Here is an 18,071-nt window from a genome sequence, read left to right on the forward strand (position 1 = left end):
GAGTGCCAGGAGAAAATGACTAGAGCAGAATGGAGCAAGTACTGTTGAGTTCCGAAGGAAGGATTGCTCTCAAAGATGCCCCCTCCCACCTTACCACAGATATATACAGACTTTACTCTCAAGACTATGAGAAGTGAATAAGTAAGATCAGCAGCCCTAGGAATCACAATAAGAAGCAAAAGAAGATTCAGGAGGTGTTAAAGCATATGTATGGTACGTGGAGGGTGGGGAAAGGTGGATAAATAATTTAGGAGATAGGAAAATATACAGTGTGAAATATTAAAGATAAACAAAAATGTGGTACAAAACCGTAGCTATACTTTTAGTGACTAAGACACAACGGAAATTAAGGTCATTGGAATTGAAAAAGTCAAGGAGCTGTAAGGTAGGTATATTGGATTGTGGAGGGGATGCTGAAGTTGTGAATAATGTGGTGAAATAAAGGGGAGGACTGTGATACAGTTGCTCAAGTCATAGAGGAAAGTTTGGAGTTGGTCTGGGGCTGGTAAAAAGAAAAACAACCAAGATGGGGGAGAGCAAGCAGGATGGACCCTAGAAGACATTTTTGGCAATGGCAGCCAATGACTGACACAGAAGCTGAAATGGGACCTAAGAAAATGCCAATCCCTCCTCACCTAGTGAGTTAGAGATGAAGGATAGGGCATGGGAGAGGCAGATGGCTTCCAGTAGAGTGGATATAGACCAAAGAGAAGGTATGTCATTAACGGAAAACCAGGATTGAGTTTAGGTAGGCTGATGCTGAAGTTTGACTACAGACTTTTTTATTGACCATTGAACAGAAGATCTGGACAAAACACTGAAAGGTCTATTAGAGGAGAAATGGAAGTTGAGGAGATGAGGATGGGGCGGGGCTGGGTAAGGATGGGTCTGTAAGAGTACCTTACCTGCCCTTGAAAGAGCAGCTCAAGCAGTATCTCTTCTTGGAAGCCTTCTTTGCTTCCCCTCTACCCCAAGTGTCCCTCCTTTGTGCTGCCTTAGCTCTGAACATTTATAAATCTGTACTATAATTCCTGGTTTGCTCATCTGCCTCCTCCCCTGGACTATAAGCTTCTTGAAAGGTTTATGCCTTTTCATCTTTGTGTCACAAAACCTGACACAGTGCGTGAATGTAGACAGGTCTTAACATATCTTTGATGGATGAAGAAACGAATGAATGTGAATGTAGTGGCGACATACACTGTTAACACATAACCTCTTAAACGTAACTCATCCCCCTTGTCCACAAAGTTTATTGGGTTGATTTTCTGTCAGTCTCTAGAATAGAACTGTCCAATAGAAATATAATGTGAGCCACCAATGTGAACCACATGTGTAATTTAAAATTTTCAAGTACACACATTAAAAAGAAACAAGTGAAATTAATTTAATAATAGATTTTATTTAGGCAAATGTATAAAAATATTATTTTGATGTGCAATCAGTATAAAAATTATTAGTGAGATATTTTAGACTCTCTTTGTTTTGTACTCTCTTTGAAATCTGGTGTGCCTTTTATACTTACATCTCAATTTGGACTAGGCACATTTCAAGCGCTAAATAACCACATGTATGCTAGTGACTATCACATTAGACAGGGTGGTTCTAGATTCTAGAACATACCTAGTTCTTTCCATTTGGTGGTCTCTGCACTTGGAGTTTCCTCTGTTTGGATTACTCTTCCTCTAGCTCTTTCAAAACATATATTTTTTTATTATATCATCCATAAAAGATTATACAAACATATAATATGCAAACATGTAAATATTTATATATATATATAGTGTATATAAATAGTATAGAGAATAAGACAATGAAAGTTTATTTCTTGCACATATAAAGTCTAATGAATATCAACTAGCTCTTTGTCATTTGGAAAGGCAAGAGATACAGAGAGTGTGTAGGATGTTTGTAAGGGCCAGGCCTGGAGAATTCCATTGCCTTAATTCAGTCATATAACTCCACCCAGACACAGGAAGGCCAGCAAATACAGTCTTACTGTGTTTTCAGAGAGAGAAAATGGTGTGATAAACACATATCACTGTCTCTGACACAATTTTATACCTTTCTAATTTTTTTGGCCGACATCTATAGAACAGTATTAAACGTTAAATAACAGTGATGATAAAGGACATTTAATTTTATTTCTAATTTTAATGAAGAGTTTTTTCATTGTATTTCCATTTAACAAGATGACAGATTTTGGAAAGAGATTTGTATATTTTATCATCCTAAGGAAGTTTTTATCTCTGTCTTTGTTAATAAGATTTTTATTTAATGAGTGATATGAACTGAAATTTATCAGATATCTTTTCAGCAGCTATGGAGATAATATAATTTTCTTTTCAATAGCTTAATATTGTGAATTATATTTATAGATTTCTTAATGTTGAACTATTTTTTCTTACTTCTAAAATAAAGTCTAATTTATTATGATACACAATGATTTTGAAAAGCTGGATTCTGTTTGCTGTTATTTTATTTAAAATTTTGCATCAATATTCATAAATGAGATTGACCTATAGTCTCTTTTTCATTATTTTTGTCAGATTTTATAATTCATAAAGTGAATTTTGGAGCTTTTCCTTTCTCTAGCTTCTTGAACTGTTACAGTTGCATCTGAGTTAACTGATTCTTCAAGGAGAAAAACAATTATGGTGTGTGAGGGCTGGTTATTGTCGTGAGTCTTTGCTTCAAGCACATCGCCACTGGGCCTATCAGTGCTCCCTCTCGGCTATATCCAGACATCTTTGATGACTGCTATAACATTTAAAAAATTTTAATAAGAATGTTTCTACTACTTACATGTGCTCTTTCTAGCCCTTTCTAGCCCAGTATGCTCTTTTATCACAGCAGTCTGCTCTTGTTTATTGCTGCTGTATCCCTGCAATTATATCAATAGTAAAAAAATAGATTTTTTTTAAATGCCTCTCCAGTTTTCTATATTTCCCCTGCTTTCAGTGAGGGTGCTTCGTCTGCGTCTGGAGCTATAATTGTTTACTTTCTCTCTATTTTGGAACTGTTGATTCTTCTTATCTATTCAGTCTTTATTGCTCATCTTTATCAATGTAGGTCTAGATAAGGAAGTACTCCTAGCTGATAAAAGTTCCTTCAGCACTGGTGTACGTCCGGATATGTTGCTCTCTGGGCAAGGATGGACCAGTGGGTGGCGAGCATACCAGAGCACACACATCTTTGGTGTGAGTTGGCCAACAAGTAGGGTCAGCTTCCCCTTCCCCTCCTTCCCTCCCCACAGTGAGGAGGAGGATGACTATAGGGTCTGCAAGTTTCTCTCTGGATGTAGCGAGTGAGAATATATGAATAGCCTCTGGAGTATGCTGCAGGGGATGAGTGTGGCATTTTGAGTTCCTCTGTGATCATGAAACCTTTTGTAAGTTTTATCTTAGGTGCACTGAGTAATGTCTACATGGTGGACAGCTTTTGTTTCATAGTTTCTCTCCCCACACTGATTCTGGTAATTGTTCCCTTTCTTCCTTTGACAACGTCTTTTCTACCCCTCCAATTACATAGGGGGTTCATACGATTAAGGGTTGTTTGTCATAGAAACTTGCCTATCTCCCTGCCCATGTTTAGTCACAGTAACGGACGTGTGACTAAGCCTAGTGTAAGTTTTGGTTTAAATAAGTCCATCCTGAGACTTCATCAACCTCGCCTGCTGATTGGTCCAAAGGGTGAACAATGACCAAAGCCAGGTCAATCAGAGTCCTTCTCTGGAAGTATTTTGAAGTAGATCTTGGATAGTCAAGTTGAAGACATAAGCTTAAAGGATTCAAATGGCCAGCTCCCTGATCACAGGGAGAAAAACTAGTAAGTGAAAAGAAGCTGATATACTAGGAGAAACAGAATTGTGAGTACTTGCTTCTGGTAACGAAGTTTTCTGGAGCATCCAGGTTCCTGCTTTCGCTCAGCTGTGCAGTTCTTCATGTAATTCTGTGAGCTACCCAAATAAATCCTCTCTTTGCCCAAGTCAATTCCAGTTGGAGTTCTTCACCTTAACCAAGAGTATAGTGAATATGGGCATATATAGATCTATATTATATAGATATAGGTATGTAATATATACATTATGTTATATATATTATATTGCTTTTTCATCTCTTTCATCCCATGGAAATCTAACTCTTCAAGGGGGACCCTTGCTTATTTCCGGGGCTGACACAATATTTTCCCTTCTACATTCATTGACTTGCCTCAGTGGGGATAGCAAGAGGGGCAGAGTCAAATGTCGTGCTAAGGTCACTATCTTGTAGACATATACTATATTTAGATCCTTTCTTTAAACTTTCCCTCTATGTTAATTTTCTTTCCTCCCTCCTTTGTGACTCAGTTGTCATTTTCTTTTTCTTTCTGAAATATGAACTGATTTTTCCCCAACACTAAAATTGAGATATAGTGAAGAAATTCAACACTTATAGTAAGACTATAATAAGATTTGATTCCAAAAAAGAAACATGTGTAGCAGGGCATCACCACCATATAAATGCTATTTCAAAAAAAAATTTTAAATATCTGTTGACTTCAGAAATTAAATTTTTGGTCTTGGGCTAGTCACAGGTGCTATCTGAGAGCCTGGCGTGGTCTGGGCACACACACACCACCCTAGACAAACTCCTGGGCACTCAGTAATTTACCCGGTCTTTTCCACAAACACTTTGACTTCCATTTAAGACTCTCAAAAAACACTTCACTATTTTAGCAGCTAGAAATTCTCCTTTGTGCTTATTGGTAAGCAAAAATTATACTAGGAAGTGCTGAAATTTGGGCCACACTCTAAAGTACTGTCTTTGTTCTTGAGAAACCCTACTCTCCCTCTTTTTGTTTCAAAAATCTATGAGAAGACAAAATTAGGATGCTTAATCTTTTCTGATAACATACTTGAGCATTTTTTTACTTGAAGCAAAACTTTGTTCATCGGACGTTCTTACAATTGGGAATAGCGTCTTCTTAATGAAGTTTCACACAGTTTAACCAGCCTTGGGATTAGCCTTACCCCCTTTAACCACACATTCTTTTCTTGGTCCTTCTAAAACAATCCTATCTAGACACTCTTCTTTTTCCTACAAACATTCCACTGACCAGAAGAGTCTTCCAACTGTCTTTCTGTCTCTAGCTAGTTGCCTGTTGCAAGTCTAAAGCAGAACTGACAGGTACCCATACTAAACCGATCTGAGAGGTTTGCTCGAACACACGGTAAAACTTACATCAGTGAGGGAAGGCGGGCAGCAGGGTTTCTCTGGCTCCCTGCCCCCTTACATCTCTGACAATGCCTCTTATCTCCTCACTTCGTGCTTGCACCTACCTCTAGATTTTATATGAGCCATTTTGCTTATTTAGAACTCTCTGTCTTATTCAGAGCTGCCATTACAAGCCCATTACATTTTTCTGAACTCTGAAATTCCATCTCTGTGAGAGGACCTCCCTAAGTACCCTTGTTTGGTTCGAACCCCTCTTCTACATGGCAGTCTCTCAGAACCCTCCAACTTGTTACCCCTCTGGATGCGGCTCCTGGACCCTCACTAAGTTGTTCTCTGTGCATGTGGGATAACTCTCTGTTGGCTGCAAACTTCTTTGATGCTTCTGGAAGCCCTTTAGTGGTAATAATACTAATATTAAAAAGCTAACATGGGGGGTTTATTATGCTCCAGACAATGGTAAGTAGTTTATTCGCAAAGCATTTAGACACTGCTTGGCATATAGTAAGCCATTAATAAAGGTTTGTTATTATTACTATTTCTAGCCCTATGAACTTGGTATTATTATTATCTCCCTTGGAAGATAAGAAAACCGTGAGCCACAGAGAATTACACCACGTATACAGCGTCACAGGGCTCATTAAGTGGCAGAGACGGAACTTGATCCCAGTCTGTTTAGCACCAAGAGCTGTCCATGTTCTCAACCATTACAAAAACTTGGCTAAATACACACACACTAATCAACCTTTTTTTTTTTTTTTTGCAATCATACCTTGCAGTTTTCAGAGCAGTGTAAGTTGTACTTAAGACAGGTCTTACTCTGGAACTCTTTCCTCTTAAAACTCAGCTGCCTCATAGATACAAGGAAAAAGGCACAAGTATTTGCATCTCCCTGGAGTTTCATTTTGAAATTTAGATGCCATTGAAATATGTGTCCTCGGGGAGAACAATGAGTTTTTATAAACTTCTAAGTTGCTAAGAAACTAAGTTTTTGTTTTGTAACTGTTAACGTGCTACTTCAGTCAGCTCCTTTGGTTATATTGTCTTTAGTACGTAGTTCTCCATTGCCAATGCCTTTTATTTGCTCTGTCGGGAAGAACTAGACTATGTCAAGGGCTGGGGAATACGAGTTCATGGGTATATGTATAACATAATGATTAATAGCAGTATTGAGGCTCAACCCTGAGCGAGTAATGCATTTCAATTCTTCAAGTTCTTCCATGGGATGCTCACAATTGCTCCACGATGTAACGGCTTTTCTCCTAGTCTTGTTGCTAGATTGTCGAGGAAGAAGTGCCCACTTCCGCTGTTGTCCCCCAGGGTTCTAAAGAAGCCTTCCCTTCCTTCCATCTCCCTTCCTTCTCCCTCTTCTGCCTTAGCCGTCAGAGCCTGCTTGAACGGAACGGAGGTTCTCCGGACCCGGGGCCTGGGCCCTCTGAAAGGCTGCCGGGGACCCTGGGCACCAGTCAGGTGACAGATTAACCCTAGCAGCCCGGGTGCCATAACCTTTCCCACTTAGGCAGGTGCCCGGTCCCCAGATCCCGTCCCTGGCAGCTGCACAACCCCGGACTCCACCCACCCCTCCGGCCAGAACCGGCACCACTGCCTCGCTCCCGATTTCCACTGGGGCGAACGAACCGGCTGGAAGGCGATTGCAGATGCCGGAGGCGCGTCGCGAAAAACGTGTCATTTAGAAGAAAGTTGGCTTCCTGCGGGGACAGCCGCGGGCAGCTGCAGCCCCACTGCACGCGCGGGGTCCGGTCTGCGCGCCCGCGGCGGGAGGGCCGGGCGGGGAGGCAGCGGCGCGCACAGCCGTCCTCCTCGCGCCGCCTCCCGCCCGCCCGCGCCCCTGTCCCCGCCCCCGCCCCAGAAATTACGGCCAGCGCGGCCGGCTGGACTCCAGACCCCACTCGGGTGGGTTCTTTTGTTTCTTTGTTTTAACGACAGTTCCCAGCCCTCCGGCATGCATGCGCGATTAATTCCCTGGCTCTCTTGAAGGCAGCTGGGGTGAAATTTCTTCTGCATCATCCTTTTGGGGATAATTGTTTATGATGTGACGTCAGCCGGATTGATTTTTCTCTCTTGAATGAGAGAGAGAGACTCACAGATGTGTGCGGAGGCCAGGGACGCTGACATTTGGAATTCCTTCAGGGCAAAAGGAGATGGGAATGGGTGCTTAAAAGTGTGAGGCTAAGACTTCAGGCTGCAAGGAATTATTAGGAAGTTCTAAAAAAAAAAAAAATCCCCTGCGCAGCGAGCCGCTTAGGTGCTCCTTTCCCGCAGAGTCCCCTGTGAAGGTGGCAGCGTCTGATAATTAATCTCGGGTACCCAGCCGCTGCAATAGGCTTAAGAAGATGAAGAGGAGGGGCGGGGGAAGTGCGTCACCAGGTGGGGAAGGGGCTGTGCGTTTGGTGACAGGCGGGAGGGGCTGGGGGTGGAGGGGAATGGGGACGGGAAATAGGTTCTGTGCGCTCTCCGCGGGTATTGTGTCAGGAGATGCAGGCCGGCTACCATGTGACGCGGTCCAGAGCTGAAGGGATTGGCCGAGGCAGCGCAGGCGGTGCAGCTCGGCCGGCTCGCGGCTCCTCTCCCTTTCTCTCGCAGCATCTTCCTGGGAGCCTGTAGGTGAAGCAGCGCCAGCAGCATCCATGGCCTATCTTTGGGGTTAACACTGGTCTCCTTTGGCTTTAGCAGTGGACAGAGCAGATCTCTCGGCAGCAGCGTTGTGAGGACTTAGCTGGGACCTGGAATTGTATCCTCCTGTATTTTTTCAGACTCCTTGGAAATTAAGGAATGCAATTCTGCCACCATGATGGAAGGTAGGATGCTTTCTGCTGTGGTTGACTGGCTTCAGGCAAGGTTTGGGCAGAACAGCGTTGCAGAATGTGTGCAGCCCGTGTTTGTGGCTGGTCTAGAACCTGGTTGCTGGGATTTGCAAGCAGAAATGCTGCGGTTTGCTTGCAGCAGACCAGGGCTCAGACTAATGGAATCAAACCACAGGGCTTCTGTGTAGCTCAGAAGCTGCAGAGCTCCCAGCTCCTTTGAGAGAGAAAAACCTAAAGTGCTTGCAGGGAGCTGAGAGAGAGCCAGGAAACAGCTTGCAGAGCAAATAAGTTGGGAGAGAAGATAAGGTTTTCTGCTCTGGGTTCCTGGGACTACACTGATTAAACATTTACAATGGAAACTTGTTTTCTGAAATTGACATTAGACAGGAGAGGTCATTGACAGAGTTATCCATGTTGTCACTTTCAGTGAACTGTTCAAAAATTTTAACAATTCTTGTAAGATATTTTTACCTTTGCAATTTATATCTTATTCTTGGGATAAGAGGTGCAGCAAATTTGGTCCCTATAGTTTTATGGGGATGTCATTGCAACAGAATGAGCAATATGAGGAAAATATCCAGGCCTCTTGGCTCCTGATTCAGGGTCTTATCAGGTTAAAAAAAGAAATTTTGTGCTTCCTAAATGCATTCCCCATGCAATGGGTCTTAGCCAAGCATTGAGTGATTACTTACTGATTACCTTTTTGCATTCAATAGTAAATGTAATGAGGAACTTTCCCTGGGGAGATGTTGTTTAAAGTACATTTTATTCTACTAAATTACCCTTCCAAACCTGAGATAGTGACAGCCAAGATTGCCTCAAAAAAGCAGCAGGCTGATTAAGAAAGGAGCAGGCGGCCCTACCCTTATCTTCTGTTTTTACACTACAGGATGGTGCAAAACTCCTGGCCTTTCCTAAGATGACAGGCAGAAATTTGTCCCCAGCCTGGATTTCACGATGCAGAATCGAGTGCATAATGGGTCTCAAATCAGCCATGAAAATGGCAGAGAGGCCACCTCTTAAGCCCCAGTTCTGTCCTATAGATTTTAAACATTTACCAAAATGGAATAAGAGAAGGAAGGTTTCAAAAAAACAGCAGTGTACATGTTTGGCAGAAATGAATTCTTTTCGCTCTCTCTGTCATCATGTCAAACATTGTTAATGGGATTTGGGGGAGTGAAGAATTCTACAGTCGTGGCCCACAGATTTTAGAAAATAACCTTAAAAGAGAGATCGGGTAGCATTTTGTTATGGAGCCTGGTCTTGTTTGCAAAGGGCTCTCAAGCTAGTTCCTTAAGTGTAGGCCTCAATAAACTGAAATTACTAACACTCTAAGATTAAATCATTTTTATTAATTCAAAATGGATTTAATCTTTGAATAACAGGCAAGCCAAACAGAAAGAGTTACTGATGTACTTTTCAATTAAAGGCTCATGTGGATTACTTTCTTCAGGAAAAAAAAAAAGATCTATAGAGGTACTGTGTTTTTCCAGCTAAATTTCATGTAGTGTTTCTTAAAAATAAATCTTCCCTGATTCTAATTAGATTTTAATTTTACACAGGAAAGTGGAAGATCTTTCATTTTGCTTCTTGTCTTGCAAACTATGGAGTTCAAGTGTCTTCTCTGAAGGAAGTATATTTATTGAAGCTCGTTAATGCTTCTCTTGGTAATATTGCTTATTGTGCCGTCCCAGAATGTCAGTTCTAAGCCCTGTGATGAGCTTATCTGAGCTGCCTAAACCGAAACGAGAACTGTAACAAAGACTTGTGTTGGACCTGAATTAGCGCTATTGCTCAGGGTTTGCCAGTTCTACTTAATGAAGGATGTTGTCTTAGCACTGTTATGAATTAGAGGTGACACTGTGGATCCAGTTGCCTTACATCAGATCTTTGTAAAAGAAGGTGGACAGGTGTTCGCATTGGCCTAAAAATTTAAATGAAACTAACAATTTTCTATCTACCCATAGTTCCTACTTAAATGCTTTTCAAGACATTATCTTAACGGTTTGGTGACCTTAGAGAGGCAGGTGGGAACCTTAAGCAGAAATCAGTTTCCCTAGCAATGGCCTTCCAACTTAGAAGCTGGTCTTTGGGGCAATATATGCATATTTCTGATATTGCATCCGGAATTTCACCTCTGAATTGCTCTTGCTCTGAAGGTTTGGCCTAGCAGTTATTATTTCCACTTGACTCATCCCTAGAGGAAGCTAGGCTGTTATATCTGTCATGACAACCTTGGAAAGATAAGGAACCCCCTAAAAGGCATCCTAAAATCTTGTCATGGCAGCCTTCTGCTGAAATATCAGTGAGCAACGAGAAGGTGTTACCAAACATCTAGATAGTTAAAGTGATGTCTCTTCTCAACTAGTGCATGTGGCACACACACACAGTTACACACGCATGCAGTCATCCCCATATATACTGTTCTAGAACGAGAGAGAACCTATATTAGCGTTCATGTGTGTATATATTTCTACATTCACCAAAATGTTTTAGTCTGCTGCTCAGGAAAGCACGGCCATGGCAACTTTTCAAAGCTACTTCTCTACCTTGTGTGAAACAAGAGTACACAAGCGCTCATCAGAATGGCTCGTGGTTTAGTTTGTGTTCTCGTTTTGATGGAACAGGATGTTCGTTCAACGCCTATTGGAAATCCTGGTCGTAGATGGAGAATGTCACTGCCTCCCCGGTGATTCCAATATCATAGAAGGCAGTGAAATAATTCTGCAGGGACCTCAAGCAGGTAGCCACTATTTTGTGGCTCCATGGTTCATTTCAGATATTTTTATTTAAAAATATATATTTTAAGGGACTTGATTCATTGATTCCTGCGTTCTTTATTTTTTTGGCAGTGGTTAGTATTGAATTGTGTCTTTCCTAAAGAGTGCCACGTGATATGGAGCCTTATGCAGTATGAACATGAAGGAAAGAGGACGAGCAAAGGGAATTGTTTGCTAAAGAGTGTGTGCATTGGGTAAGCTTACAATGCAGTCTATGTGATTAGGGCAACTATTCAAGGATTCTGTTGTTTTTCACATATTATTATTAAAGTTTGAAAGTGGCGTTTTAGCCACCCCTTCTAAGATCAGTGAAACTAAGTCAGGGCTTCTTAGGATATCTGTTTATTTGTAAGGCAGTCTGGGAAGTTTTCCCTTGTTCGTACAGAATGAGACTGAAAGTGCTTCTGTTTTTAGTGCCATATTCAGGCTCTTAGGCACTGTACTGGAAAGATAAGTTTTTGGGTGCCAATAGTTGCATCCTATATAACAATTTTTAAAATTAACACACGTAGTTTTAAGGGTTTACTGGGTTTGATTGCAATGTGCAGGGTGATTTAATAACTTTTATTCTATTTTCTATTCACAATCAACTGATTGTGTACATCAGTGTGTTCTGCATGGAGTGCTTTTGTAGTATGTTTTCTAAATTGCAAAAATAAAAAATAATACATCGAGGCGGAAAAATGGTGGAATGGAATTTGAACCCAAGTTCATTTAAGAACAGAGCTCATATTTTTGTTCCCTTATAACACTTTAAATAGGCACCTTTTCTTTGTACTTTGTGTGAAGGTGGGTATGTTAACCTAAATGAAAACTAGGACTTAGTTTCTTTGATGGTATATTCTGTCTCTCTGTCTTTTGAATATGAGTACTCATAGAACCATACCTTTTAATTCCTTGTTAATGCCTTTTACTTCTAAAAGCATTACTTAGAAAATTTTGAACAATTCTAAGTTAACTGACCTTCTGTTGGTACAATGAACCTTATACTAGTAAAGGCTTTTTTTTTTTCCTATCTAGAAAAGGAGTTTTATTTATTTGGAAAATTCCTTGATGTGACCAAAAAAGAACAAAGCATTTTGAAGCTGGAATTGTTCGTTTTTTAGTTAGCTAGGAAGTTTTAAATGGAATGCTTCTGACTCTTCTACCCATTCTCTTCCCAGAAATGGTGAAGTTATTTTGGAAAATCTTAAGCATGCATGTGAGATTCTAATGTATGTTCTGTCACTTATGTAATTTCTCTCCTCCTCGAGACTCTGTGTCAGAAAGAGCCTCCTGATATGTATAAGTTCCCATCCAATTCCAGGGGTCAACTTTCAATCTCCAAAAAGAATATGTAGTCTTTAAAAAAATTAACTTAGATAAACCATACAAGAAGACTCTGGGTAATTCTTTCTGCTGAATTTGGCACATACACCATCCATGTTTCAAATAAACAAGTTACAGGAAGTCACCAACTCACAACTTTTATGTTCCTGGAAGTTCATTTGTGAATTTCTCACTTGAAACAAGTTTTCCCATAGGAATAATGATGTACATGATGGTTAGATTCTCATACTAGTCCTTCAAAGACTGTTAACCCATTATCTAGTTGAAATATTAGATATTTGCTGTGAAACGTGTAAAGAACAGTACAGTTACTATAGCAGTTAGCCAGAAGAGAACGTCATTAAATGTGTTTTCAATTTTAATTGCTGCTATTTGGGGGAAAGAAGGTTTCGTTAGAAGACAATGAGGAGACAGAAAATTTGAAGGGGATTTTTAGGGATATTCTCGGAAGTTTTAGAGACTCATGACACTAGATTTTTCAATTGTGTTCAATTTTGCTTCCATATCTGTCATTTACCTTCTCTCAATTCAATTTTATCATGTCCACTGCTGTTAAATCATGATTACTTTCGTTATGTAAACTCACAAATGGAATTAAGAAAGGGGGAGAGAATTTCCTGAGATGACTGTAAAGGAGTTGGAAGGGAGAAAAAGGTTAAGGGATTATAATGGATTTGACCTCTGTGTCTAAAAAAGTCTCTGAGAAGACATTCAGTGAATAAGGAAGGGGTCATAGAGTAAAGGGAATTGGGGAGCATGGTAAGGGCAGGATTCTCTTAAGGAGAAAGTAAGGTGTGGGGCAGAGGTATGGGATCTAACCAGTTTATAGCTGACTGCCAAATGCTTCTGTGGGCTCAGGGTGACTTGCCTACTGGTGACAGAGTCTGTTGGGGAAGGAGGTCTAGACTTGGAGAGGGGTGAGTCTCCATCCTTGGAGCGTAATCCCATTTAACTGCGTCTATAGAATGTTAGACAGATAGTTAGTATCTCTATTTAAATACCTTGTATCATGTCACTTCCTTGTTTAAAAAGCTTCACGATCTTCTCATGTCTCTTCAATCCATAGCATACAAGAGGCAGCCCACTGGCCTGCGGTGCCTCCTCAAGCCCATCCAAGGGGCTTACACTGAGCCTCACTGCCTGTCTCAGGGTACTAAGAACAAATACTTTCCTGTTTCAGGGGTTTTGCTCTGCCTAGAACACTTTTTGGCCAACTCATGGAGTAACTGGTGTTCTTGTGGTCCCAGCAAAAGCGCCACCTCCTCAGGAGACCTTCCCTGTCATCCTGGTCATCCCAAACCCCCAGACACACACGCTGGGCCACTGAGTCCGTCTCAGCCCCTCTCTCTCCTCAGAGCTGCATTTATGATCCGTGCTTGTCCACTGGCGTACGGGCTGAATCTCACTTAGAGGTTAGCGCCACGAAGGCAGGAACCTGCTCTGTCACCTTCACCTCTGTGTCCTTAGCTCTGGATGCACAGTGGACGCTTAGCATGTGTATTTACTGGATAAGTGAATAAAACCAGATATAAATGACGCCAACGACTTCAAACTGTACCTTGTAAGATATTATTTTGGGCATTATAGTGCATATAAGAAAAATAAATGGTAAAATTTTCATTCTCACTGGAGAAACAAGATCTAGAAACATGAAACAATTAGGAAAAAGATAATGTGCTATGGAATACTAAGTTGTGGGATACAGATAATACATTTTGAGAAGCAAAAGAAAAGGAAGAGTTCATTTGAAAATACGTACTTGAGCTTGAGTTATTTTGGTGATTAGCTCCATGGAAATGATTTCATAATGGAAAGAGACAAGTTATAACACAGCTATTCAAAGAAATTCCCAGAGGCAGTGTTGTTAATATCCTGTAGATATTTTTTATTTTCTCGCTGTCTTCTGCTTTCCTTGTATTTCTGCCTTTCCTTTCTCCACTTTGCTCGTTCTTCCATCCCACCTGGGCTTTCTTTCCTTTTCTCTGGTTCATGACCAAATCTGAAAATAGTGGCTTCTAGAGCTAGAGAGTTTGACTTGGAATTTGGGAAAGCATTTTTAAATAAATAAATGAATGTAAACAAGTGTAATGTTTCCGATGTATTTGTGCATGCAGGGGCGTTGTCATGGTATGTGAGGTTTCTCAGAAGCCAATTATTCCTGATTGGAGAATTTGTCCATCTTAGAAGCTCAGTAGGTTTGCTGAATTTGTGCAGTTTGGATGTTTTGGTAGAAAGAGCCTGGACCCAGAAGTCAGACTTCAGTTTGAGTCTGCATATTGTGACTGCTTGGCTGTATGTCTTGAGAAGGTTACTCCTTCTCAGGGCTCTGTTTCCTCGCAAACACGGTGAGAGAATAGATCTGCCATCCCTCTAGAACTTCCAGCTCGAAGAGTCTCTGGCCTCGCTGAGTGATTTTGGAATCCCCATCCCTACTCCCTCCAAGATTTGAATTTGAATGATTGACTCTTCTTTCTCCCACTTCAAAATTTTCTTGTCCCTGACGCAAAAATAATTCAGGTGTTTTGCTACCTGCCTTTTATTGGTGTACTCTTCCTCTACTTTTCTTTTGCATGCATGTCACAAGTTAGTTTTGCATCTTTGCTGTATCGGAAGACAAAAGTGCATTCATGCAACTCTCCCCCATTGCTCCTAGCATAGATCTCTTTACATATTCATCAAAAATTATACACAGAATGCATACTGGGTGTTAGGCACTGTTCTAGGTGCTAGAGGTTCAATAGTGAACAGAATAGATAAAAATTCTTGCTTATATGGAACTTCCTGTTTGGTGCAAGAGAGAGATGATAAAATAAAGTGCAGAGAACCTTAGATGGGGATGAGGACCGTGGAGAAGGATCGAGTGGAGAAAGGGGTTAGAGGAAGCGGTGGATGGAGTGGGGTGCATGGGGTTGCAGTTGCAAATAGGGAGGTGATGGAAGGCCTCGCTGAGAAGACATTTGAGCAAAGACTTGAGGGAGGGCGGGAGTGAGCAGCCGTGTAGCCCTCTGGAGGAAGAGTCCAAAAAGGCAGGAGAAAGCGCAAACTCAAAGGCTCAGACTGTGGGCGGAACAGCAAGGAGGCCATGCATCCAGAGCAAAGGCTGGTGGAGTGTTCTAGAGAGGGACTCAGGGAGGCGATATACAAATAGACACCCATGAGTCCCTTTCAGTGGTCGGAAAGCCAGTTTCCTTTTGCAAAAGGAAAACTTTTGCAAAAGGATAACACAGCATGAGCCTGTGTTATCCACGTGGCCAGCGACAGGTGGGCATTCAGAAGCCTGGCATTCTGACACTAGTTCTGTCACTGTCTGATGTGACAGAACGATGGTGCCTCTAGGACTCATTCTTCCCAAGCTTCAAGTTAGAGCTGCGAGTTCAGCTCCCGCTCTAGGCTTCAACATTTCCACACAAGAGAAATAGCCCCATGATAAGGGTAACTTCAGAATCAGAATTACACATCAATTCCAAATGTTTTGACTATATACCAGAGACTTTCATTTTTATTTTTGGTTCATATCAACTTCTCTTATGTATCAGGACTAGTGTTTTAGGATTTTTAAAAAAGACCATGCAGAGTGACTCATGTTACATATCTTTAGCAAATAGTATAATGAGGATAATTTTGTGCTACTTAGGACATTGTCATAGGATTATGTGACATTTGCACACACTTCAAACTTTCAAAAATGCTTCATTCATTCAACAGGTACGTCTGTCACTTTTCTCTCAATCTCAGGTGCTGTTCCATGCACTGTGAAGATGGTAGCAAAAAAAGGCAGCTGTGGTCTTTGTCTTCAGAAGCTTAGAGTCTAGTATATCCCTGTGTACATATTTTATTCTCACATCATCTCTGTGTGGTAGAAAGAATAGGTATTACCATCCTCATTTCAAACAAGAGGAAACTAGGGACCATTGAAGTTAAGTGACTTGCTCAAGGTGACCACCTTATCAAGTGGCAGAACCAGCATTTTATAATTTTATTTATTTATTTATTTTTTCCCCCAAAGCCCCAGTAGATAGTTGTATGTCATAGCTGCACATCCTTCTAGTTGCTGTATGTGGGACGCGGCCTCAGCATGGCCGGACAAGCGGTGCGCCAGTGCGCGCCCGGGATCCGAACCCGGGCCGCCAGCAGCAGAGCGCGCGCACTTAACCGCTAAGCCACGGGCCGGCCCAGAACCAGCATTTATTTACCACGCTTGACTCCTAGTCAAGTGCTCTTTTTTGTATAATGGTGTAATTGGAAAATCCTGCTCATATCTGAAATTGTTTGGCCTGGGTCTCTGGCTGACAAGCAAACAGCAGATCATCTAAATTTTACAGGGTATTTCAAAAACCTTCTTTAGAACTAAGCAAGTTAATTTTATTATCCAGTCATGATCCTTCAGACCAGCCATCAGTCTGAAGAAGGCCACCTAACACAGAAGTGTTTTATCACAGTGGCTCCTTTTCAGCGGCACTCACTGATTTCCTAGAATTTTACAATGAGAAGCACCGTGTGAAATCACTAGGCCAGTGGACTCCAGACTTTCACAGCTTACATTCTACGAAACACTTTATCAGAAAGCCTGGCTTCCATTGTGAACAAAAGCTTTCTCCCTGAGGAGGACAGGTCGGTGTTCACTGCCATTCCGTAAAAGCCTTGGCCATTGTCATGAGAACACGATGGTGTGTGCCACCATTGAAAATTAACCAATCGAGTCCAACCTCATTTTGCAGTTTTGGAAACCAAAGCCAAATGAATCAACTTACCCAAGGATTTTTATTCTTTCTGTAAGAGAACTAGTCAAAGTTTATTTTAGTAGTGATTCCAAAAATGTGAATAGACAAAGACTTGGAACCCGTGGCATCTTTCACGTTAAAGGTGCTGAGGCTGGTTGGGTGACTGCCCAAAGACACACAAATGCATGTGTCCCGAGGGTCATCGCTCTCCTGAGTACACATACAATGTGGCCATTTATAGCTCTCTCCTCTGCTTCTGCGGCCCATGTGTATGCTGTTAGCCAGTGAGTAAGTGCTGTGTGGTGGGAAGGACCAGGACTTGAAGGGGCCGTTCCTCTTCACCAGCTGTGTGACCTTGAGTGAGTTCTGGACCTGCTGTGGCCTCAGCCTTCCCATTTATAAGGAAGGAACCATGCTGGCTCCCTACCTCACAGAATTGTTGTGAAGATCAAATGAGATAATAAATATGAAAACGTCTGAAACAGGGCGGGGCAAATGCCAGTTTCTTTCTCAGATGGTTCTCCCTCAGCTTGATTGTTTCGCGTGTGTTTCCTAGCATCCGTGACTAGGCATCATCACTTGCTACTTTGCTTGTCCAGTAGATTACCGCTGCACGTCTTCTGCAGATAGGCCTTACAGATTGCCCTCTCTTCACCGTACTGTTTATTATTAGCCTATTCTGTAATCCTCTATTCTCAGTGTCCATGTGCTACACTACCCCTTTCTTGACCACGGAGGGCATCACTAATCAATCACAGCCATCTTTCTCTCTGGCCTCAGCACCTATGTCAACATCATGTTCCAGGCTCTGTTGGTTGGCGTTGACGCGTGAGGTGATATCACTTTGCTTTCCCCACCGTGGGCAGTTTCCCAAAGTTGAAATACAGTGAATAAAACTGGAATACAGGTGATCTAGCTGTGCACCCAGCCTTCACTCGTGCCCTCGGTGAATCACTGGGAAATGTCATGAAGAATTGCGCAGAGCACTAGTTAGGGCAGCAATGGTAGGAAGTGGTCTGCAAGCCCTGTGGCAGGCAGGCCCCCCCTCCTGTACTATCCACTTTACCCGCCAGGTTTCTCTTACCCTCCTTGTGCCCCCAGTTCAAAGAGCTATATCTACCAAGTAGCCAAGCTCGAGTCAGCGTTCGGACTCATTCCTGACCCCTCCTTCCTTCCTGCCTCACATCAGGATGTCCTCAAGAGCTG

At 41.9% G+C, this 18,071-nt stretch overlaps 1 protein-coding gene across 1 annotated transcript in view; it reads left to right on the forward strand.

Annotated features, from left to right (window-relative positions):
• The first annotated feature begins 7,802 nt into the window (after nucleotides 1-7,802).
• Nucleotides 7,803-18,071, forward strand: part of SGIP1 (SH3GL interacting endocytic adaptor 1) — a 195,904-nt gene continuing 185,635 nt past the window's right edge. Inside the window, exon 1 of the mRNA XM_058538246.1 lies at nucleotides 7,803-8,029. Within this exon, the coding sequence (XP_058394229.1) occupies nucleotides 8,020-8,029 (10 nt within the window). The 5' untranslated portion in view covers nucleotides 7,803-8,019. The remainder of the gene's footprint in view (nucleotides 8,030-18,071) is intronic.

Source organism: Diceros bicornis, chromosome 4 (genome assembly GCF_020826845.1).
Source record: "Diceros bicornis minor isolate mBicDic1 chromosome 4, mDicBic1.mat.cur, whole genome shotgun sequence".
Taxonomy (NCBI): Eukaryota; Metazoa; Chordata; class Mammalia; order Perissodactyla; family Rhinocerotidae; genus Diceros; species Diceros bicornis.